Source organism: Esox lucius, chromosome 19 (assembly GCF_011004845.1).
Source record: "Esox lucius isolate fEsoLuc1 chromosome 19, fEsoLuc1.pri, whole genome shotgun sequence".
Classification (NCBI taxonomy): Eukaryota; Metazoa; Chordata; class Actinopteri; order Esociformes; family Esocidae; genus Esox; species Esox lucius.
Genome location: NC_047587.1, coordinates 12,366,565 through 12,391,171, shown reverse-complemented (window position 1 = coordinate 12,391,171; position 24,607 = coordinate 12,366,565). Strand labels below are relative to the sequence as shown.

Sequence of the window (24,607 nt, the reverse complement as noted above, 5' to 3'; positions counted from 1 at the left end):
AGCCAGCAGAATCTATGACACGCCTCTTGACAGTTTTAAGACAACACAAGCCTTTCCTTTCATCCGTCCAAATATGGGCAACACACATGACACAAATCCCGCCCTAATGTTTGCTTTGCCATTTCAATTGGAGGACAATCTATCAATCGTGGTCGCCTGCAAATGCTGTCGATGGTGGTCAGCCTTTCTGTCAACACTCACGACTGCACGATTATTGGGCCGGACTTATAACACACGCGAGGTAAGGTAGAATATATTACTGTTTTTTGATGGGTTCCTAAAACATGTTTTCCGGTTACGTGTTTTCCCCTTACATTTGTGTCGGTAGCGCGTTTTTAGCTTGCAGTCTGGCGCGTAAATCCGCATTCCGTCTGAATTTTGGATGGAGTACCATGACAAGTGCAAGGCATCCCAGATACCAGCTAGCCATTTTTTTTAAACAAAAATCTTTATATGAATATATAGCTAATACCTCTTTAACTTGGAAATAGGGAACGTGTAATAACCTTCTTTTGTTGTACTGTTTCTGAATACCCTGTACACACTCGTTTTATTTTGGGCTTTAGCTCGCTTCAGCACCCGGTGTCGCGTGGTGTCGTGTCGAAATGCTTGCCATTTACTGACGCCACAGACACACCTCCTCACCCTCTCTCAGCCACAAAATGAATTACATTCTCATGATGACTTTTGTTTCTGGCATTACGCGTGGTTACCGCCGAGTTAAACTGCAGAATGAATGACCTTTGCTACATTAATATTAAGTGGGTTAGGTGATCGCCTGATGGAATACAATACACGAAAATGGCCCTACAATACATAATCTATCCCGTAATTCGACACACTATGCGGTATCAGGTCCCGTAATTCAACGTATTGTTTGTGCAAAATCCCAGGCTCCTGCTGCCGGCCAGTCCTTCAGGATGTCCAAGTACAAAGTCCTGGTGATGAGGCACGGAGAAGGCGCCTGGACCAAAGAGAACCGCTTCTGCAGCTGGGTGGACCAGAGACTGAGCGAGGACGGGGTCAAGGAGGCCCGGGCGTGCGGTCACCTCCTGAAGGAAGCAGGCTTCCAGCTGGATTTGGTGTTCACATCTCTACTCAGCCGCTCCATCCACACGGCCTGGCTCCTGCTGGAGGCCATGGGGCAGGAGTGGGTCCCGGTGGTCAAGTCGTGGCGACTCAATGAGCGCCATTATGGCGCTCTGATTGGCCTGAACAGAGCCGAGATGGCCCTCAACCATGGGGAGGAGCAGGTGAAGCAGTGGAGGCGGAGCTACGATCTCACGCCGCCACCCATTGATGAGTCACACCCGTACTTCCTTGAGATCTACAATGACCGGCGGTACTCCACCTGTGACGTCTCCAAAGAGGACCTCCCGAGGTCGGAGAGTTTGAAGGACGTTCTGGAGAGGCTCCAGCCCTACTGGGATGGCACCATCGTGCCAGAGATCAGACAGGGGAAATTGGTGCTCATCTCTGGGCATGGAAATAGCTGCAGAGCTCTGCTAAAACATCTGGAAGGTGTGTGTGTACGCGAGTGTGTGTGTGTTTGGGAACGTGTGTTTGTGTGTGTTTTTGCACGTGTGTGTGTGTGTGTGCGTGCGTGCATGTGCGCATGTGTGTGTGTGTGTGTGTGTTGGACTGCACCAGCTGCCCCATTATTAGCATTGACGTTTACTGCTCATCCATTGTTCTCTTTAGTCCTCTTTTGTTTGTGCAGATTTTAACATAAGCTGCATGGCCACTTTCTCTTTCACTTGCAATTCAATGTTTGAATCCACCGAAGGCCCTGCTAGGGTAGCTAGCTGTACCCCGTGTGCTGTAGGCCTAGCCCATAACCATCACTCTCGCTTCCATTTAGTTCAGAGCAATAAAGTGTATGGGTTCCAGAAATGTCACGAGGTTGAACTCGTACAAAAAGGCCACTAGGTTTACGTTACATCAAGCTTCTGCCATGTGATCACATTGACCTTCTAGCTTCTCCACAGGCATATAGGGACCTTTTGTAAGTGTGTGTGTGTCTGTGTGTTTGGGCACATGTGCAGTAATGTTTGAAGTCACTGGCCACCCAGGTAATTCCTAGGTGTTACATTAATAGATAAGAATGTATAGAATAAAATTATATGTTAGCAGTATTAAGTGGTGGCTAAAGTAGGCAGTTAAACATTATGAAGTTATTACCTTATTGTTTTATTTGTGTTCAGTTTTAAATGGTAACTTATCCCTCAGACAGGTCTTTTCTATGGACACTGTACACAAATCAGAAAGGTTATAATGGCGTCACGTAACGACATGGGATGAAGCTGTCCTACCTACATGGTCACATGATGTTTATGGTCTGTTTAGTGGTGTGCCACGGCCGCAAAGCAGTCTGACATTTAATGTTCTCTGTTTCTCATTCCAACAGGAATATCAGATGAAGATATTGTCAACGTGACCTTACCCACAGGAACGCCAATTCTGATTGAACTGGATGAGAACTTCCGACCCACCAAACCCATGCAGCTCTTGGGAGACCAGGAAGCTATCCAGGCAGCCATCAAGAAGGTTGAGGATCAGGGAAAGGTTAAGCAAGTGTCTTGAATCTGGTCCACAGTGTTTTTAGGTTATGGATCCTAGAATCTACACTAGTGTACTGTATTCTGGTGAATCTAGGTTATGGATTCCGGAATCTACAGTAGTCTTCTGCATTCTGGTGAATCTACATTATGGATTCTAGAATCTACATTAGTCAACTGTATTCTAGTTGGTCTATATTATGAATTCTAGAATCTACAGTAGTCAACTAGCTATAAGTGCTGCCTATTTAGTAGAGTTGGGTGGTATCCAGATTTTCATATCGTCATCTTGTCTTTCCCCCCACTTCTGGGTTCATGATATTTCCGGTTTATACCAAAACCTAGCAAAAAGCCAATTACTACAATGCTATTAATATTGCCATAAATACTAGTGATTTTCCATAGAAGCTGTTACCTTAGAAAGCTAGCAACCATACAAATACACTTATTGCAAGCTAGCTACAACTGTTATTTTGTGGCACGTTAGGCCAAGCAAAAATGTATGATAAGAGCTGTGTGTAGGCCTGCGGTAGCCATTTGTTAGTTATCATTGGCCTGTGTGAGCAGGTGGCAGGAGCACTGAGGGGAGAAATAATTGACTTGCACTGTAAAGATAAAATATCCAAAGTTCATTTTTTACTTCTCAAACATGGTAGTAAGCTAACACTAGGATGTCCTGATTAATTCAGTCACTTAATTGCTTATCTAACTGGATTGTTTACCACTAGCTCCTAATTTTTCCAACAATTTCCTTGCACGTGACGTGACCTGGCTCAATGGATCTGGGTAGGGCAGTTCAAAACAATTTGCTCGATCTCCTGACTTACTGCAAACATTGATGTGCAAGGAGAAAAAAAAGTAAAATATTTACAGTGCTATTGACGATATTCATAAGCTTTCTGGGGATGTTTTTAAATATCTCAGAATGTGTTATGTATGGTAATTCTCTGAAACCTGCGACTTAGGCCCCAATGAAATCTGCATTGACAACTGTGTGGATTGTAGCACAATATCCAGACATTAATATAGAATTCCACAATATTCTACACTGTATTGAGTTCTGCGGGAAATCGACTAAATGTGTCAGTAACTGCTCCCTAGTAAACTGCTCCCTAGTAAATTACAAAACAATAAGAAAATTAATCAGTGATTCGTAATTTCCTTCAACGACATAGGAATGCCCCACTCGTTGTCTCCGTGCTTGTGTGTGTGTGTATGTGTGTTATGCGTGTGGTGCGAACATAGCTGCACTGTGTAGACATTAGCGATGTTGCAAAATTGTAATGATATTCCGATTAAGATGGAAATTTTTGAGAGAAACAAAACAGATTTTATAGGGCTCAAGCAACTCTGAAGTCATTTATAGTTGCCTAATATGCAAAGGTTTAATCAAATGCACTAAATACTCAAGTCTTACAGTGTAATGACTATGTATGCATGAGTGTGCTATGCCCTGAATACTTTTTTGGTGCAATGTAAAAATTAAAATGAGCTATTCCAGAATTTTCTTCCTTCTAAGTGCTATGTTTAGCCAGATAACCCTCTCAAAAGGTATAATTTACAAAATAATTGTCTGATGCTTTTATTAAGGTACTTTGGAATTAAAAAAAATACTACTGTAGTTACATTCCCCCAATTTAGTTTTTTGAAAGCTGCGTCACACGTGCCTTCAATGCCAGTACCTTAATTTCTAAAGGACTTTTCCATCGCAAATTTGACACGTTTTAGGGCTGAGTTATGACCGTGAGAGAATCTTGCAGTTTATGCCAGCTGCAGCTATGACACAAGTACGAGTTATTTAATTTAGGAAAATATATGTTCTAAACACTTCATAACAAATTACCTCATTGAGTCTGACAGCCAAGCAATTCATTCCAAGGCATGAGGCGGTGACTGTGTGAAGATGATTTTTGTAAAGAAACTGGTTGTGGAAACAGGTCAAACCTGAAAATAACATGTCTTATTAAATGGCTAAATGCTAGTTTGAGACATTGATAATAGCATTTATTCTCTAGAGGCTAAATGCTAGTTTGAGACATTGATAATAGCGTTTCTTCTCTAGAGGCTACATGCTAGTTTGAGATATTGATAAAAGCATTTCTTGTCTAGAGGATACATGCTAGTTTGAGACATTGATAATAGTATTTCTTCTCAAGAGGCTACATGCTAGTTTTTTTATAAGAACTGACTGTACCTAAGTTGACATACTGCACTAAAGCCAGATTGATGATGACTTGCGGACGGTATGTTGCGGTATAATTTATCATGAAAGTGTCTTTTGTTTAAAATGTTGACTGAACCAATGTAGATATTCCCAGACTTACCTGTCCTTTCTACCAATTCTAGTTTTCTGATTATTTTATTCCATTTGTTAACAATGATAAACAAACATTTAGGTCAAGTATGGCCTTAAAATAATTCTTAACACACAATGGTTTTAGTTTATGTTATGAACTTCACTGTGTAAAATGCTGCATTGGCAGCTCAATACATTGCTATCAAATGTTTTAGCACTTAAAGGGGATACTACTATTGATATTTCCACAAAAAAATGTTTTAATATAATTTCTTATGCACTCCTTGTGACAAATCCCATTCTTCACTTTTAATGTCATAACATACATAATCCCCTTTCTTGAAGTTAATACATTACATTTCAGAGGTTGATGATGGCAAAATTATTGCAGATCCATAACCAAACAACAGCAACTTTTGGTGATTGCAACCCCTTTTCACGTCATTAAAGTAGGAAAAACTATTCAGCCGTTGTACTTCATGTTGCACGGTCTGTTACATCTGTTTCTGATTTTTTTCTTTGTGGGTCAATACTGTGATGCTTGTTCCTTATTACACAGGAAACCTACCTGTTTGTTTGCTGCTGTCGTGTGTTTTCTTGTCTCATTTTGTATTATTCAGGAGTCTGTCAAAAATAAGTTTTTATACTCCACTCGGATTATGATAACCAACTTCTTCTGTGCTGTTGTGCTCTATTTGGGACATTGTGAAAATTACGACTAATAGGCAATGTCATTAGTTTACCCGTAAATATGTAAATATATTGGTACTACAAAAAACAGTGGTAATGTCCTGTAAGATTTTCCGTAAAGCATTGTGTTATACCCACTGTCATCCATCCTTAATGTTAATCATAAGATATTGACAATAGGACGTATTTGACTTGAGCTAAATTAAATTTGAAATTAAAATGAACAACCCTGTGACTGCTTTGTTTCACGTCAGTGTACAGTGTGATGAAAATGCTCTTTTGGGGAAAATGTATTTTCCTACCAGCTGGAGGAGCAACAGTATGCCTGTTAGAATCCTAATGACTTGTGGTCTGTTCCAGCCATGTGAACTGCAACGAGGGGAACTGACAGACAGGTGGCCCTGCCACTCTGAACTGCTTCATTTTATCAGCCCTGAAAGAGGAGAGGACGGGACCACGCCAGAAATCATACCCATGCGTGTGAAGTCCGTTTTAATCTGGGATCAGGCTGTCAACACAAAAACAAAACAGGAACCAGTTAAACAGTGTGGTTCTTCTCCTTTTGGGCTTCGTTAAGCTTCTCTGTTACAACAGTTCAAACCACACCCACCTAGTACTCTCGAATGGTTTGGGCAGGATCAAAGTATAGTATTTGTAGTATTTGAACCTCGATTTGCCTAGATTATAGAGCTTTGGGAGGGATGTGGAAACTGCAGGCTATGTAGGCTACTATAATCTCCTTAGAATATGATTGCTTTTTCTCTGAGGTGGACAAAGCCATTTTAATACGCTCCTGGCACCGTGGGAGAAGCAACATATCCTTGTATGGTTCAGGAAGCTCTGTGCTCCCCATCGCATTCTGGCAGGAGAGAGAGATGTCAGCTGTTGAAAAGGACTTTATATAGTCACTTTTACTTCCTCATACACTTCAGAGTTCACCATTCCTTTCTGACGATAGCTGTCTTTATCTGACGGAAACTCAGGATATGACCTGGTTATGTAGCATGTGGAATGTATCCACAAGCTGGTCATCTATCTCACTGTTAAATCAGTAATTAGCCGTGTGTCCTGCGATCCCCAATGCGCAGATAATAAGTCTTATGGGTCTGCTGTGCCACTTAAAATATGCTAATATTTAAGACAGAATCCAACTCCATTTTGCCCTCGATCCCATTGTTTTTGCAGATGCAAAGATTTGTGTCGATTTCAAATCACCAGACTTGTGGAACAGCCAGCTTTACCTCCAGAACCAATGGGTCAGTTCCAGGGCCGTATGAGCTACCACAGTGAAGTCACTCTCAGATACTGGTGGTGTGACTGGGAGCTGGTCTACATGATCCAAGCTACCAACTAGCCCAGTTGTCGCTGCCACTGGAGCTCATTATCATAGCGGTTGTGTCTGTTTCACTCCCAATCAGCGGCTGAATGGAACTGGGTGCCGACTGTCTGGCTTGCCTCTGTATTTTTCCATTTTTGGGTCCTACTCTTAGACTTTCATTGTGACATTTTGTAAGGGCTGGACTACTAGGGTGGACAGAAATTCAAAGGTAGCCTTCAAACATTCAGGGTGCCTAATTTGATTACATTTATAACAACAACAAAAGTTGTAGCCTAGGGTCAGCTGGACACTATTGGAGCCCACCCGGAATTTTGTAAATAGCTATATATAAAATAAATAAAAAAACGTCTAATACTATGTTTTCTATTTATTTACTTTAATTAAACATTATGGAATTGAATGGGGATGTTTACTTGAGATGATTTACCACAGGGTAAGCAAAATCTATTGAAAACAGCCTATCGTCTCCATACCCACATAGGGGACTACAAATTGAGAGACTCCGACCCAATGTAAACATCTCACAAATGTTTCATGGAAAAAGGAGGAGACAAACATTCACAGTAGCCATAAGGTTAACGGTCCAAACTCTCTCCGAAGTTGCTGACTTCGTACATAAAGAAATAACTGCCCTCGTCTTTCTGCAGGACAGGTAAGTTTTGAATTACAAATTCATTTTCAAGCATTTACATCACACCGACATCGTGCAACAACTCATGATCGCGCCGCATCTCTGTGCCAAGGCTGTGCAGCGCATCACATAACCAGACATAGCGAGGTGCGGTATTATTGAGGGTTCGATTATAGCTTAAAAATTATGACACATGAACCGTCACGAATATTTAATATATCACGTTTGCCATATTTCTAAAACTTTTTTAGAAAAGAAACCTCCGTATCCCCAGTGGATAAGTCACTTGTCCCTTTGGTCGAAATGCTTGAGGAATCAATTTGCATGGCAATTTGAATTTTAACGTTTTTTATAAGCAAATTGAGCCCACAGGAAACCACTAAAACAAACACAAAAGAAACCACTAATACAGACACAAACGCACACACACACACTCAGGTGACAAAAGATGAAGTGCACTAACACACCAACCTCTACAGACTGTGGTGTGGAAGAGGGACAACCAGGGTTAGTAGCCCCAATACTTGGCTTGCCATTGCCCTGCCCTGGACTATGAGTTTATTTGGGGAATACTCCCCTTTGCCTGCAGAAGGAAAGCAATATATATTAAAAAAATGAATCCTAATATTGTTTTTCAAAATGTTTTTCTTTTGACTGGATGAATGTTGGTAAGAAGTTCCACTCAATTATGACATTATGTAAGTGAAGACATGTTCTGGTAGCTTATTCAACCTGAATACGAACATAATTTATTTAACATCATTTTTTATAACCAGTTTTTATCTAATATTCTAACTGCATTCAGCATTCTCTTTAAAGCGAAGAAATATCAGGTAGATTTTCTAACTCTGCGTGTCCTCTCTCCCGGTATCATTCTCAAAAGCAAGAAGGTAAAGGGGATTAAACTTTTGGCTTTCTCGTCCAGTGGATTTTGCAAAGGCGACACGCAGGGGAGGTGATCGGATCCGAGAGTTCCATAGACCCGCCACGCTGAGTGTGCGAGCGTTGCAAAAATAAATGCACACATGGTATTCAGTTAATGCATCTTACCTGCTCGCACATGTCAAATAGTGTATGGATTTACAGGCGCTCGCAGCGTCTCTGAAAGATGAACGAGAAGGGATTTTTAAAATGATTTACTAAACCGATATCGGTTTGCCCGAATATGTGGATTCATTTCTCGGATTAAAAATATGACTTTGTTTGACTCAGACTCAACATTTTAAATCCGTACCAGTCATAACACATCCCTGCCATGATTAAATACACGCATTTCAGGTAAAAAATTATAATAATTGCATACAGAAAGACTAGTCAGGTAAAAAAAAAACATTGAGCCTACAGAAAGACTAGTTCAAAAAGACACGTTCATTCGCAAATCGACCCATCTAGACCGCTCAGTGAAAGATAATTTTATGAAGTTATTTCAAGTCTACCTAGTAGTCTACCTATTGTTTTCCTTCGTATTTTTCTTTTCCTTGGAATGCCCTTATAACTCAAAAAGTATATGGTTAAAAAGTATTGGAATTTGTCATGACATTATAGGCAATTCGTAATTTGTTTTGAAAGAATGGTACTGATTGGTCCATAGATGGCGCTTTAGTAAGCATGTCATTTTGAACAGGTTGCCCTGTTCGATGTTCAGGCCTGGAAATGTGTGTACTGTTCCCTCTCACGATTAACGAATTTGCTTCAATTACATTGAATTGTGGAAAATACATTCAGAAACTAACTACTAGTAGATCATTAGGTTAGGATTGAATAGAGATGTTATACGTTGGTCCACGATATGCTTCTAACTAGTTTGACAAAGCTAAGCAATGTGTTTCAAAATGGTGGAAAAAATTGCGTCTCAATGCATTGTATAGGCCAACATACAACTACAACTATAACTTTGTACTGAACAGTTACAGCCTTGAAACCAATTGGTGTACATTTACAACACAATGATGATTGACAATGTTGCATTTTATGATGTTGGGAAAAACTATAGGCAAATTAATCCTTAACATGCAGTTTTAGCATATTTGCTGATGCTAATTGAATGAATTTAGTTGTGAACTGCTTGTCCTCATCTGTATAGTCTATGAAATATTTGTGAGTGTAATAAGCAGCAATCATTAAATTAATTGCAATTTTGTTTTAGTTTGACAACACTAAAAGTGTTGCCAGAATCTTGCTACTGAACTACATCTGTTTTATAAAATGTTTGTTCCATTGACATGCATTCTAAACAGAGACTGTTACAGGGTGGTGGCAGGCTTGGCTGAACTATTCTGTAGTCAAGAGCAAACTGTATACAGGGATGTTCCACCAATATGTACAGTTCAAAAAGGATCCACTGACTGGTTACACTGGGTCAACATTTGCAGTGCCAGATAGAGGGGTCATAGTTTGGAAGTGATTGTCAAATCATCTGGCAGAGCTGATGGCTATCTTGCTATATATATATATATATATATTTTGGGCAGTCCACCCCAATATTTTATTTATTTAGATAAAAGAAAAGAAGACACACGTACAGCATCTCTGAGACATGACGGAACCAATTAAGCCCTTGTCTTTAAGAATATTTTGTCAAGGTGCTGTAGCTGGACCAGAGTTGATTGTAAATGTGGACAGTATCAAAAAATGGATGTCAGTAGTAAAGACGGGTAAGTAGGTTTTTGTTTTTGATTGGCTACATGTTGGAAAGTGTTTCATTACAGCATCGCAATAAACCGGTTTGTGTGCGGGAGTAATGTAATAACATAATGGTGTGGGCATATACCGGGTTTAAAAAATATGAATGAATAGACAGCTTATTGGCCCGCTCACTGTCCTCAAGAGGAATAGCAGAGTAGCAGTTTATTGGAGATGTGTGTCCTTTTCGCCCTCCACTGTCTGCATTTGCCACAAATAAATGTACATTGAAGTCAGTTAGCAAACACCCTTTTCCAGAGACATGTTCAGTAATCAACAACATTGTGTATTGGGTGTAACAGAACATGTTCCTAAATACCGTAGCGGGAAAAAATCACTGCTTCCCCTTAGAGCTGGGGCCAGGGTTCTAATCTTGTTCGGACTATTCCAACTCTGCCTGGGTTCCTTACAAAATGCTAAAGTGGCTTTGCACCATTTGGTGTTAGCGGGATGGTTGTTGGACAGAACTGCCTTGTCATGTCAAGCTCCAGTGACTCCTTGTGGCAGGTTGTGCAACTGCAAGCTCAGTTGTGGTTGTTGGCCAGGAAGCTCGCCCTCCTCTTGGGCTCAAGTATTTCTGTGAGTACTTTCTGGTTGAGCGAGCAGTGGAACACAGAGCTGCTTGGTGATATGTGAAGCAGAAGACACGTCTTGAAGTTTACATTTTAAAAGCTGAATTTTTGTCAACCCACAGCATGTCATTGAAGACCACAGTCTGCATCCAATACCAGACATGTGCACACACACACATTGGAAATATGGAACTGGCACAACACTGCTGAATAGAACAAGGAATGATGATGATAAAGGGCAAATCGAGCATTCCTCAATCATGAAGTAATCGGAAAGCCACAGAATTTGTTGATGTAGGTCTGTGCAAGTATGCCGTAAGTGGCCTAGCTTCCAGAGGTTTTGCCAGCCAGTAACTTAGCATCTGTGTATCCTAGGAATTATAATTTTCTTCTTGGCTCAAGGGCCAGTAGTTCTTACATCTGCTTTACCAGACCATTGTATGGATGCCCAGATCCTGGCAATGGTATCTATAATTTGAGGTAACACTCTGTTTATCATATTACACAGACGTCTTGCTGTGGAAAACTGTATGGCAGTGTACAGAATAAAGAGTACTGTACAGATTATGGGGTATAGAGGTGTACAGCACAGAGGTATGAGGTATAGGGTATAGAGCATAGGGGTATAGGGCACACATTAGAGAATAAAGGTGTAGAGTACAGATTAGATGGTATAGAGTACATATATGTATAAAGTATGATGTATAGAGTACAGAGTACTGTATTTGGTATACCGGAATTGAGTATAGGACTGGGGTATTCAAATCTGCATCCACTCCATTTTTACATTATAACTCTAATCAGGGACGTTAAGCCTTGGACACCAGGTGGGTGCAATTAATGATGAGGTTGTACAGAAAATCAGCAAGCTCCGGCCTTCGTAAGCTAAGAGTTAAAAAACCCTTAGCAGAGTACAGTGGTAGGGAGTACATTGGTATAGGTCCTTGCAGGGTTGTGGGTTCAACTCCCACTGGGAACCAGAATGAAGATGTATCCACTCACTAATGTGAGTCAGTCGGTTAATGGTTAATGATTTTAATGTAATGTAAATAAGTAAAGCGCAAAATAGAGTACAAACAGAGCAGAGAGCCATGTCACGCTTCTTCTATTCCTTACATGGTGTTGGTTATGAAGGACAGAGCAGGAGCCACATTGTGGTGGAGTGTGTGTATTTTCTCCTTCAGATATGGCTGTGTCAGTGTTTGTTTTATAAGTCGGTCCTCAGCTTGGATTCAGAGGTCATCACTAGATTTTATAAACACAGAGTGGAATTGGCTTTTTTTGTAGAATTTATGGTTAAAGTCCTTAGCGAGGAACGGGGATCAAACCCACAAAACCGTGTTAACCCTCTGAGTTAAAGCCTAGCAATTAGGTCAGGGAGCTGAATCCAGGTCAGTAGATCTGAGGCAAGACTGTTTCTCACAGGACTCTGGGATACTGAATCACGTCCCTTACATAACCGTATCCTATCTCAGTTATATCATGCATTCCTCTCCCTCTATTTTCTCCACAACTTTGAAATCCTAATTAATTGACATGTTTAGTTCTTGATCAGATCCGGGCCCTCTCCCTGGTTGTTAGAAATGCTGTAACACATAGTTATGTCGTTATTTCTGGGGGGCATTTTTATGCTTTTTTTAACGGAGACAGTGTGGAAATATAGAGGAGAGAGTTTTGGCTGAAAGAGCACTGGGGTGGATTAGGATCCATCCTGCAGCACTAAATGCACAACAGACACGATCACTGGATCACCTCAGGTCACAGAATACAAGTTTGCTGATTGCAATTGATTATTCTGCTTGTGGCCAGGAATTAAAATCTAGGTCTTGGTGTACTGATAGCTGTCTTTGCATTCTGATAGCTGAATATGAAGGTCCGCAAAATTATTTGAATGTAATGTAAATAAGTAGAGCACAAAGTAGACTACAAATTGTGCAGGGGGCAGAGTCAGGCTTCTTCTATTCCTTACATGGTGTTGGTGGATGATTAGAGTATCGGAGGAGATTGCCCTGTTGACTCCTTGTCATGGCTTGGAGCCATACATACCTACACTATATATGCTGCCTCTGGGCGATGTAATCAGAAATCACAACATACATTTTCACTGTTTCGCTGATGACCCACAGTTATATATTTCAATGAAGCATGGAGAAGCCCCAAAATTAGCTACTTTGGAAGCATGCGTTTCAGATATTAGGAAATGGATGACAGAGAACTTCTTGCTCTTAAACTCAAGAAAAACAGAAATGCTTGTTTTAGGACCCAAAAAACAAAGAGCTTTGTTAGCAGATCTCACTGTGAACCTCGACGGCTGCATGGTCGTATCCCAAAAAACTTTAAGAAACCTCAGCGTTACCCTTGACCCTGACCTCTCCTTCGATGAACATATAAAATATGTCTCAAGAGTTGCTTATTTTCCTCTTCAAACATTGCAAAAATGAGAAACTTTCTATCAAAAAATGATGCAGAAAAACAAATCCATGCTTTCGTCACTTCTAGACTAGATTACTGCAATGCTCTTCTTTCCGGTTACCCTGACAAATCAATAGATAAACTTCAGTTAGTGCTGCTAGAATCCTAACTAGAACAACATTTTTTAAAACACATTACTCCTGTACTTGCGTCCTTACACTGGCTGACTGTTAGGGGTTAGGGCTGATTTTAAGGTTTTACTGTTAACCTATAAATCAATACATGGACTTGCTCCTACTTACCTTGCTGAAATGATCCAGCCATACATACCTACACGTAACCTATGATCGCAAGATGCAGGCCTTTTAATTGTATCTAGAATTTCTAAACAAACAGCCGGAGGCAGGGCCTTTTCTCATAGAGCTCCACTACTGAGGAATGATCTGCCAATTAAGGTTAGAAATGCAAACTCAGTGCAAACTTTCAAGTGTCTACTAAATACTAATCTCTACACCACGGTTTATAATTAGGTGTAGCCTGGCCCGGGGGCGTGAAGATGACCAGTAGGCTTGATACTGTCCACCCTTGCTGTCTTGCCAGGTGGGCTCTTGTCACCACTGGGATGCCCTCCCTCCAATGCCTTTTGCGGGAAAGAGTCACTTGCTATTTGTAGTCTCTCTGTTGCACACTTGTGCAATTGGGCCGTACTCTGTTGGCAAAACTCGGCCCTCATTCAGGGTGGTTGCGGTTGGTGGGTGTCCCTTTGGTTGATGCCTGGCAATGTGGGTGGATTGATTTCCTGCCTGTTGGGCTCTGTCCAGGACCCCCCCGTCTCAGTTCCAAGGTCTTACGCTGTTATACTATTGTCCTGGGGGATTGGGTCAGTTCTCCTTCCCCACTAAGTTCTCCTTCTCCACTATAAATCGTTGTTGATATGAGGAATGCATTTTCTAAATTTTCCCAGTCTCCTCCCATTTTAAACTTTAGGAGGAGATGAGGTCCTGGCCCACACCTGTGGAGTACCAGGTTTGGGGGCCCCGTTGCTGTCCCTATCCTTGTCCATCTTCTGACCTAGTCTAAATTTAAATAGACTCTGGATTTAGCCCAGATGCATTCATTAATTATCCCAATTGGACTCTTGATATCTCACCTGGCACAGCCAGAAGATCACTGGTCACCCCTCTGAGCCTGGGTCCTCTCTAGGTTTCTTCCTAAAATTTGGCCTTCTTAGGGAGTTTTTCCTAGCCACTGAAATTCAACACTACTGTTGTTTGCTCCTTGGGGTTTAAGGCTGGGTGTTTCTGTAAAAGCACTTTGTGACAACTGCTATTGTAAAAAGGGCTTTATAAATAAATTGGATTGATTGATGGCTTGGACACCCGCATGCTCAGCTGTGATTGTGTGCCAGAAAATGCACGTTGCTCAATTTGTGTAGTTAGCAGAGAATCACAGACGGACCCTTAAATGGTGAGGATTAGCTAAACGTGTGAAGATTTATGAGCCCAATGTTAGCAGATCTACTAACAGTGACAATGACAGCAATGGCAGTGGCTTTAAATGAGAAAGAGATGGGAGACAGTGATGCTCCGGCTACGTCTCACACGCATGGGAAGGAAAGATAACTAGTGGAGAATACTTCCTGGTTGAGCAAGAAGTATGTAAAAGAAGCAGAATATTTAAGTGAAATGTTGGACACTTCATCTCTACTCCAAATGCTTTATTTGGAGTAGAGATGAGTTATTTTTGTGCGGCACGGCCGTAATCACTAAATATGGAGGGGAAATAATTAGTCAACATTAGAATACATGTATGCATACAGCACACAACTGATTATTGTTTCTGGTCTCGACAACAATGCACATTCACCCTATTGTTCAAGGGGAAAAAAGCCTAGTCAAGATAGTTGAATGAGCTGAAGTCAAGTTAGGGTGAGCTTGAGTGTTATCCCAATCATTTAGCTTGAGTGTTATCCCAATCATTTAGCTTGAGTGTTATCCCAATCATTTAGCTTGAGTGTTATCCCAATTATTTAGCTTGAGTTTTTCCCCAATCATTTAGCTTGAGTGCTATCCCAATCATTTAACTTGATTGTTATCCCAATAATTTAACTTGATTGTTATCCAAATCATTTAACTTGAGTGTTATCCCAATCATTTAACTTGAGTGTTATCCCAATCATTTAGCTTGAGTGTTATCCCAGTCATTAAGCTTGACTGTTATCCCAATTATTTTCCAATGATACAAGACTGACAATCACTGGTAGACCAGACCATCACTGATACAAGACTGACAATCACTGGTAGACCAGACCATCACTGATACAAGACTGAAAATCACTGGTAGACTAGACCATCACTGATACAAGACTGAAAATCACTGGTAGACCAGACCATCACTGATACAAGACTGAAAATCACTGGTAACCAGACCATCACTGATACAAGACTGAAAATCACTGGTAGACCAGACCATCACTGATACAAGACTGACAATCACTGGTAGACTAGACCATCACTGATACAAGACTGAAAATCACTGGTAGACTAGACCATCACTGATACAAGACTGAAAATCACTGGTAGACCAGACCATCACTGATACAAGACTGAAAATCACTGGTAGACCAGACCATCACTGATACAAGAATTGTGAGAATAGTGCAGCTATATATTGAATAATTAACATTTGGAGGTGTCTTGATGTGGTGAGGATAGTGTTGTTATAGTGTTGTCATAGTGTTGTCTTTGTGGGAGAAATGGCTGATTGCTGAGGGCAACAGCACAGGATAGAAACTCTTATTCTTTAGAGTGGAGGATATACTTGAGAGAAGCTTTAGAGCGGTGACGGGAGGAGTTAGCAGTGGAATTCCTGCATGCTTTTTGCCTTGGACTTTTACTTCATAGCCCATTCTGCAGACTATACAATTTGTGTCAGTTCACCTTAGCAGCCGGCAGATGCAGTCCTAAACCACACGTTGATGGAGGAGGTGAGGATGGACTCTGTGATTAATGAATGAAGCTGCACACAGATCATTTTTTCAGCTGCTGGAAATGTGGTCCATTGCTGGTTTTCCGTCCTTATATGAATGCTGTGTTGTCTTTCCTTCTGAGATTGTCAGAGATGTCTGTTCTACAAACATACTGAAAACATCGACACCTTTCTCTGAGTCTATACCTCCCGTATCCCACATCTGTGTGGCGACCTACCAGTTGAGAATCCCTGCTGCAGATGTACATTTTACAGTTAAGTCATCTGATAATCCATTGGTCATTACCTATTTAGGTCTACATTCTGTTGGTGACTCCTCCTTCTTTTCCTCTCATAATGGCTTTCATCAATATGGAAAACTGATTCATGGAAATAAAAGTTACTCTGAGATTAGCACCCTAGTCCCTATTCACAGGGCCTGTTCTTTCAGAGCCCATTGGTCTATGGTCAAGGTAGTGGGCTATATAGGGTGATAGAGAGACATTTAGGACAGCAGCCTGCAGGTATTTGTTAGCGTAAACCATGCGTTCTGTATTCTGTTCATAGTCACATGCAGATATGCCAGCTACTACGACACAACTGACATCAGCTAACATCGCTGGTGTCCTCAACGCTTCCTTAAAAGGATGTATAGGACCAGTGCCTTTTCAGTTGATAGGGCTCAGGCAGAACCACACACACGGCTTCATCTATTTACTTTACACTCGTCTGGGAAGCAGAGGGAACTCCGGTTCAAGAGTTTGAATGGAATCTGTGTAGCCATAGGAACGCCAACGTCACAACAATCAGTGGAGGGGAGTCCTCCGTTGGGTGTTTTGTCCCATCCAAAGGCTCGGGCCTAATGTGTGCTTGTGTGTGTGTCACGAATGTGAAGGTCAACTTGGGGAACATTACAGACACCCCTGTTGCTGTGTGGATTAACTTTCTTATCTATTTTATTTGAATGTATTCGTTATTATAAATTGTACTGCACTGAGTACAAAGACCCCTTGCCTGTACGGCTCCAGATCAATGTACTCTTTTATATTGGCCTGTTTTATATTATCTGTGGCCCATGTTAAGGTTAACAACATCAGGAACTTTACTCAGTACCAGTGTTTTGGGCCAGGTACCTGGTTCTTAAGTGAATGTGCAAGTGCAAGTCAATGTCCCCATTCACACATCAAAATAGACAATGAAAATGTTTACTCCCCAAACAATCAACAGTTTGCAAAAGCAACCTTTGTCTCTGGACTTGGATGCAATTTAAAACCAATGGTTTGAATTGATAAGGTGCAGACTGAAGGATCTAAAGGATCTGGAAATATGAATCCCCTCCAATCTCATAGAAAAGGAAAGGCTCAGTGCCACCAGCCTTGAAATGGGAGTGTTTAAGGTACTAGGGTGAAAACATAATTTAAAACATTAGATGCACCAAAATGTTAGGTGGTACTTTAAGAACTGTTGTGCTTAAAAAAATAGTCGACAAAGGAACATCTTCACTGTCAATGATGAAAGAATGGTTACCATAATAAAGATGAAAGAATGGTTACTGTGATAAAAATGAAAGAATGGTTACCGTGATAAAAATGAAAGAATGGTTACCGTGATAAAAATGAAAGAATGGTTACCGTAATAAAAATGAAAGAATGGTTACCTTAATAAAGAAAACCACTTTTTTCAGGAACTATTTCCAGTTGGTAGGAAGTGTCAGCCTCAACCTTTTGTACTAAAATGTATCAGCTGAATAACTGAGGCTGGACTGCAATTCTTGACTCACTTAGTCTTAAACTCGATGTCTGATAATTTTCTTCAGCTAAACACTGATGAAACTGAAAATGGAATTATTGGCCCTCCATTTCTTTTGGATTAAGTTTGGTTGGCTCTAGGATTGCTAGCAAAAAATATTGTGCCTGTGGCCAGAAATTTGGGAGTTTTCTTTGATCCAGACTTACAATTTGAATATAACACAAAAAACTGGTGCAGTCATGATTTTGCCAACTGAGAAAATTATAAATGCTTTTATTTAATCTTGCCTAGAATACTGTAATGCTTTGTTTACATGCCTCAACAATAAATCCCTAGGTAAACTCCAAGTTTTACAGAATTCCGCTGCAAGACTTCTTACAAAGACTTAATCATATAACCCCAGTGTTGGCAGCTCTATATTGGTTACCATTGAATTTCAGAGTAGATTCTGATCACATTAGTGACATGTTCAACCCCTACAGCACTGTTAGGCCTCCCAGATCATCTGAAAAAGGACTTCTGGCTGTCCTGTATATATGTTTATGTAAATATTTTTTTATTATTTTAATGTAATTCTATTTCTATTTTTGTGTGTTAAGGAATTTGCGTAATTGTACTAGAAAGCGCTATACAAATAAATAAATAAATAATAGTTATTATTATTATTAAATACAGGATTACCTTAATCATAGCTAAAAGAGCCCCCATAGTAAATGTTTCTTTTCAAATCCAAAGTGCTGGACTACAGAGCCAGACAAAAGATTATTCGTTGTCCAAATACTTTTGGAGTTCACCTGACCTCATTCTTACAATTTAGATACTACTGTAACATTTTTCAGTGGTCTTTCTCTTTTGAGACCTGAGCGTTTGAATGTGAACGTCGTGGGCACATTGACGCCTGGTGTCGAGATAAAGAGCGAGTTCGCTGTTACCAGAGATCTGGATGAAGGTGGAAGCCGCTGTTTTATGTTAATACTCCATTTCAGTAAGTATAACAGAGGGGTTGGGAGAGGGCTCAGTGGCCTGCATGGAACGTTTCCAGCTCAAAGCCACACTTCAGAGTTGATCGTATCGCCAGGTTTTTTATCAACCACAGTACAACAGCACACAGTCCTGTTCAAACGACACACAGTCTCCGCTCCCCAGTTCCTAGAAGGTCATTGCTGCACTGTGTTTTATAACCTTTTTGGAGTTTGTTTCCTGAACAAAGGCCAATGCCTTATTTGGTTTTGTAGAATAAAACATTAAAAGGGGTTTTCTCGATTGATTGCAAACCCCTCACCTATATTTACGTAGCATCTATTAAAGCGCCCATCCTCTGGTTTAACAAGGGAAATTAGTTGGAATTGGAAGTGTCATTCTTCATCGTTTTACAAGTGTGCTGCTCTCTGACTTAAGGAGTCCATTGAAAGTCAATGGTTTTTTATTCCGATATGTGGTTCTGTGGGTTGTCCTGTCCTTCTGCACAAGGACAGGACAATTGAAATGGAGAAACGTTTTTTCAAATGAAGTACCTTGTTCAATAACTGTAAAATAATAATAATAAATAAAAGTACTTTACCTGGATGTCTGCCAAAAGCATCAATCAGCCTCCTCTTACATTCATTTTAATGGATTTCCTGATTGTGCATATTCCCTTACTGTGTTTGTGGCTTTAGCCCTTTAATTCTCTGCAATAAATCAAATTATGTTTTTAATAGCAGGGCTGGGAAAATAATGTTTTACTGTCTGATGTAATTGATGTCTTTGATGTCTTTGATGTCACAGATTAATTTAATATAATACAAAAAGTTTTAGGCATTTAGTAAATTCGCTTTTCTTTCATGTAGTAAGTCATTTCCGTTGTCCGGACATTATATAAATATCACATAGAGCATTTATATCGAACAGGAATGCATAAAGGCAGACACAAACACATTTTGCAGGTTGAAGATATCGAGGTCTCTTTTGTTTGACCTGGTCTCAGGCAAATGTGTATCAGGCTAGGTAACTTAGGTCAGTAATATAATTAGCATTTCTGGTGAATGTGTCGTGGTGTCTGTTTCTACATGAGGCCAGAAGCGCCTTGAATACGCCATGAGATCGCACATCTGCATGTAATCATTCAATGATCCAACTTTTAAAAGTAGATTTGAACATGAAGACCCTGGGATCAATGTGTTTCACTCAATAAAACGGTAGAAATAGTCTGCGGTGAATTTACCTACTCAGAGCAGTACCCATCAATAGCACTCGGCCTAGGTAACATCGATCAGGTTATGACTCGGTAGACTGTTCCAGAAACATGCAGCATTGTCTGGGAATGCAGACCCCCCCCCCCCCACACACACACACACACACTTCTTGTTCTTTAACTTGAAAACCCAATAAACACATAATATATCCAATAACTACATCTTAAACTGCTAAGAAACCTGCATGCTGTTGGTGCACAAATGGTCTTGCTCAAACTCCAGATTGAGGATTTTTCTGTAACTTTGTTACTGTGGCTTGAGTTTTCCTGATTTAAACTTATGCACAGTCGCTAACTTAATATTACCTTTTAAATACATTTAAATCAGGATCAGGTTTACTGTCAGTGGTTTGAAACGGGGCAGATGTTTTTTAAATGGTCTCCAGGTCTGCTAGCTCACGATTCATGACGCCTCTGTATACACACATTAAACTGGTCAACACACTCCAAACCAGAAGCATCCCATGAGTTTTGACATGGCATTTGGAATATCTCAATCTAATTTCAAATTTAGTCTGAATCTAAATTTGAATGTTCATGAGTGCCGCATGGTAAGTGTTGTGGCCATGATTGGCGGATGGATGGCTTGTATTGAGAGCAGCTGAGGTGACCCATTAGCAGCTCATTCCGATAGAGAGGGTCAGCTTTGTGGAAGGCCAAAAACCCAAAGGGGGGCATTGATTCTAGGCAGCGAGAGAGGGAGAGACAGAGAGGGCGACATGCCCGGAAAGTGGAACCAGATCCAGATGTGTAAAATTAGAATGAGTCCTCGGACCCAGTCATGTGGAAGTGATTTATGGACTAAGCTCTACCTTGTGGTAGGAAGGATTGGACATTAAAGGGGAAATCTATAACATGCACTCCCGGTCTCATGCAGAATTATTAGCAGATTAATATGGGGGACGTCTTGTTTTTGGGAGGGCTCTAGGGGACTGAGAGGTGGACAGTGTGTCAAGATGCCTGTACTGTGTGATTGAAACCAGCTGACATCTACTCTGTTTCGTGGGATTGGGTTGAATGTTCTTTCTGGGCAATGTGTCAGTGATGTACGGAAGTCTTTTCTAGTGGGAGAGCAGCCTCTCCACTCCCATCACTCCATCCATCCAGTCCGGTGATATAAACCCTGCTGGGGTCTGGCCAAACCAACTGCATCTCCAGCTCCTGTCAGAGCAGCAGTGGCCTTAAGCTCCGATTGCTGAGTCCCTCCCAATGAGTTCCACAGAATGAGTTATTCTAAATGACTCTGAACAAGTTACTCGGGAATGGCGGTTCAAACGCTCTGGGGCTGCGTCACCAATTGCTCCCTGTTCCTACATGTCTGTGTATATCTACACTGATCAGCCATATCATTATGACCACCTGCCTAATATTGTGTAGGTCCCTCTTTTGCCACCAAAACAGCCCTGACCTGTCGAGGCATGGACTCCACTAGACCTCTGAAGGGGTGCTGTGTTATTTGGCACCAAGACGTTAGCAGCAGGTTCTTTAAGTCCTGTAAGTTGCGAGGTGGGGCCTCCATGGATCGGAAACTTTTTTCCCAGCACATCCCACAGATGCTCAGGCCAAGTCAACACCTTGAAACCGTTTTGTTCCTCAAACCATTCCTGAACCATTTTTGCTTTGTGGCAAGGCACATTATCCTGCTGAAAGAGGCCAGTGCCATCAGGGAATACCATTGCCATGAAAGGGTGCACATGGTCTGCAACAATGCTTAGGTAGGTGGTACGTGTCAATGTAACATCCACATGAGTGGCAGGACCCAAGGTTTCCCAGCAGAACATTGCCCAAAGCATCACACTGCCTCCGCCAGCATGCCTTCTTTGGATAGTGCATCCTGGTGCCATGAGTTCTCCAGGTCCAGGTCACGTTCTTCCATTGCTCTGTGGTCCAGTTCTGATGCTCACGTTCCCATTGTAGGTGCTTTCAACAGTGGACAGCGGTCAGCATGGGCACCCTGACTGGTCTGTGGCTACACAGCCTCATACGCAACAAACTGTGATGCCCGGTGTGTTCTGACACCTTTCTATTAGTACCAGGATGAACCTTTTCAGCAATTTGAGCTACAGTAGCTCGTCTGTTGGATCGGACCACACAGCACAGCCTTCGCTCCCCACATGCACCCATGACCCTGTCGCTGGTTCACTGCTTTTTCTTCCTTGGGCCACTTTTCACGTCAAAGAAATATGGAGCAGGGATTGTGACAATGCACATGATGCTGAGGATGTGGATGATGTTAAGCACAATGATCATGTCGATGATGACGGTACCACTCCAAAACTCTCCGCTCTCACGCCCGTGCCATTACCCCACACCCTATTTCTATCCCCCCAGTCAAAGAATGACTGATGTCAGCGAGCTAACGGATGACTGACGACGTGTTGTTGGCATGACTCCCCAGACTATATGTGGTGCTTATCATTGTAAAGATCTAAACCAGAATACCCTGGTGTTGTGTTGTAGCCGCTCTGTTTAGTCCTAGTGGCCCTGTTCTGTAGGTCTGGTCTCATAGATAAAACATTGCTAAGTGGATCATCAGTAACTACTGGGTCTGCTATATTATTGTGCTGGGGGAGTAGGGTCAGTTCTCTTTCTCCACTGTAAATTCTTGTAGATCTAAGGAATGCAATTTCTTAATGTCCCCTGTCTGCTACCCTGTTTAAACTTTAAAGGACATGAGGTCTTGGCCCACACCTCCGGAGTACCAGGCTTGAATGACTCGTTGCTGTCCCTGTCCAAAGTCCTCCTGGTTGTGTTGCAGATCAAGACGATACCTCTATTACAACTTATACTCTTAATATTCACCTGGCACAGCCAGAAGAAGACTATTCACACCTCTGAGCCTGGTTCCTCGCTAGGTTTCTTCCTAGGGAGTTTTTACTAGCCACTGAAATTCAACACTGATGTTGTTTGCTCCTTGGTGTTTCAGGCTGGGTGTTTTGTAAAAGCACTTTGTGACAACTACTGTTGTAAAAATGGCTTTAGAAATACATTTGATTGATGGTCTGACCAAAGGCCAACACAAACAACTACATGATAGTGCTCCTGCTTGTTTTGCTATAAAGCTGATTGACTGGGCTGGGCTGGAAGGATGTATACAGGTAGCTATGGATGCAAAGACAAAAAATTTGGTCTGGACTGTCTCTGACGCTACACACATTTACATTTCACCCCTTGAACTGACAGTAGCAGCTCGTCAACGTGTGTAGAGACAGCTGTACAATTGTACAAAGATTGATTACAGGTCACATAAACCATCATTCACTTTTAATTAGCTGTCCTGTTACGAAGCAGATGCATAGTTTGTTCAAGATACAAAACACCATGGGTAAATTCCGACTGATCTGAAGTTGTCTGCAGTCGAACATGGCCACTGTATGTGGAAGCTGTGGATGCATAGGCTGAAAAAGACACTAAGACATGGAGTTAAAGACATGAAAGTACAGAGAGAGAGAGTTGGGTATACAGAGAATGTGGTGGATAGAGAGTGAGTGAGAGAAATCAGTGTGGAGGAATGGTAACACTTAGCCTGGAATGCCACTGTATCCCAGGGAATGTGGTTTCATTAGGAATGCCAATCATGGAATTCCAGGATGATATCCTCCAGAGTTCTGTGTTCTAATTGGACTGATTCAGTACTTACAGCCATAACCGGAAAATTTATATTGATAGGAGCTTCTAGTCTTTAACGCATATCTTGTGGGCCAAAATGTTCAGTTATCTGTTTGTAATTTTGTAATAGTTTAGAATTTAATGCATTGAAATAAAATGATATCTAATCAGAATAATTTTTTAACACTAGGTCCTGGGGATGTACTGGAGATGTAACCCATATAAGAGCTGTAAATACCTTTATTAGGTATTTTAAGCCACAAAGCCTGGAAAGTACAGTTTTACTTTCTTGACCAGCCAAAACTATAGTGATTTTTGACCATTTCCCAGAGGTCAAATATTGTGGCTTGAAAAATATTTTCTTTGGAACTTCCATATTCTCCCACAGCCTTGTGGCTCTTCTCACTGTAGACATGATTGGCTGTGAGCTGAGTGGCTAAACCCTGGCTTTTTGGTCAAAATAAATGTGAATTTACAGTAGAGGGACCTGGCTAAGAAAACCTAAATACAGATGTAATATACTAACATACAGGTGTTTTATATTTGGTAAATATGCTCTGGCAGATGTACTTGGTATGAAATAATCTCTTTTATATTATCTACTCGTATGTGATTTATTTCCTGTGCCCACCCCCACACCACTGGCATGATGACAGTGTTCAGGAGGGGAACATGCCCCCAAAACCGAGGCTGCAGATGCGAAAAAATATTTCTTTCTACAAAATATGAGGCTTGATGTGATATCCAATGATTATCTAATTTCTGCTGGTGCGGCGCGGAGGAGGAAGCCGAAGAAGAAGGATTGGCAGGCAACAAAAGTGTTTTCTCTACACTTTCCTCAAATGGGATAGACTCTTTGACACCCTGCT

General features: G+C 41.2%; 2 protein-coding genes across 2 annotated transcripts in view; both read left to right on the top strand.

Moving 5' to 3' along the window:
* The first annotated feature begins 159 nt into the window (after positions 1-159).
* Positions 160-5,768, top strand: bpgm (2,3-bisphosphoglycerate mutase). The gene is made up of 3 exons (XM_020056553.2): positions 160-241; positions 894-1,521; positions 2,408-5,768. Exons 2-3 carry the CDS (start codon positions 921-923, stop codon positions 2,581-2,583), a joined length of 777 nt encoding a protein of 258 aa, XP_019912112.2. The 5' UTR covers positions 160-241; positions 894-920; the 3' UTR covers positions 2,584-5,768.
* A 4,275-nt stretch (positions 5,769-10,043) lies between these two features.
* LOC105021857 (caldesmon) overlaps positions 10,044-24,607 on the top strand; it is a 33,231-nt gene continuing 18,667 nt past the window's right edge. The window contains exon 1 of the mRNA XM_029115016.2: positions 10,044-10,168. Within this exon, the coding sequence (XP_028970849.2) occupies positions 10,051-10,168 (118 nt within the window). The 5' untranslated portion in view covers positions 10,044-10,050. The remainder of the gene's footprint in view (positions 10,169-24,607) is intronic.

Bases quoted from the DNA above. Each gene is read 5' to 3' on its own strand.
- bpgm (XM_020056553.2), top strand. From the start codon at position 921: ATGTCCAAGTACAAAGTCCTGGTGATGAGGCACGGAGAAGGCGCCTGG. The intron at 1,522-2,407 runs GTGTGTGTGTAC...TCATTCCAACAG, and splicing joins TCTGCTAAAACATCTGGAAG to GAATATCAGATGAAGATATT.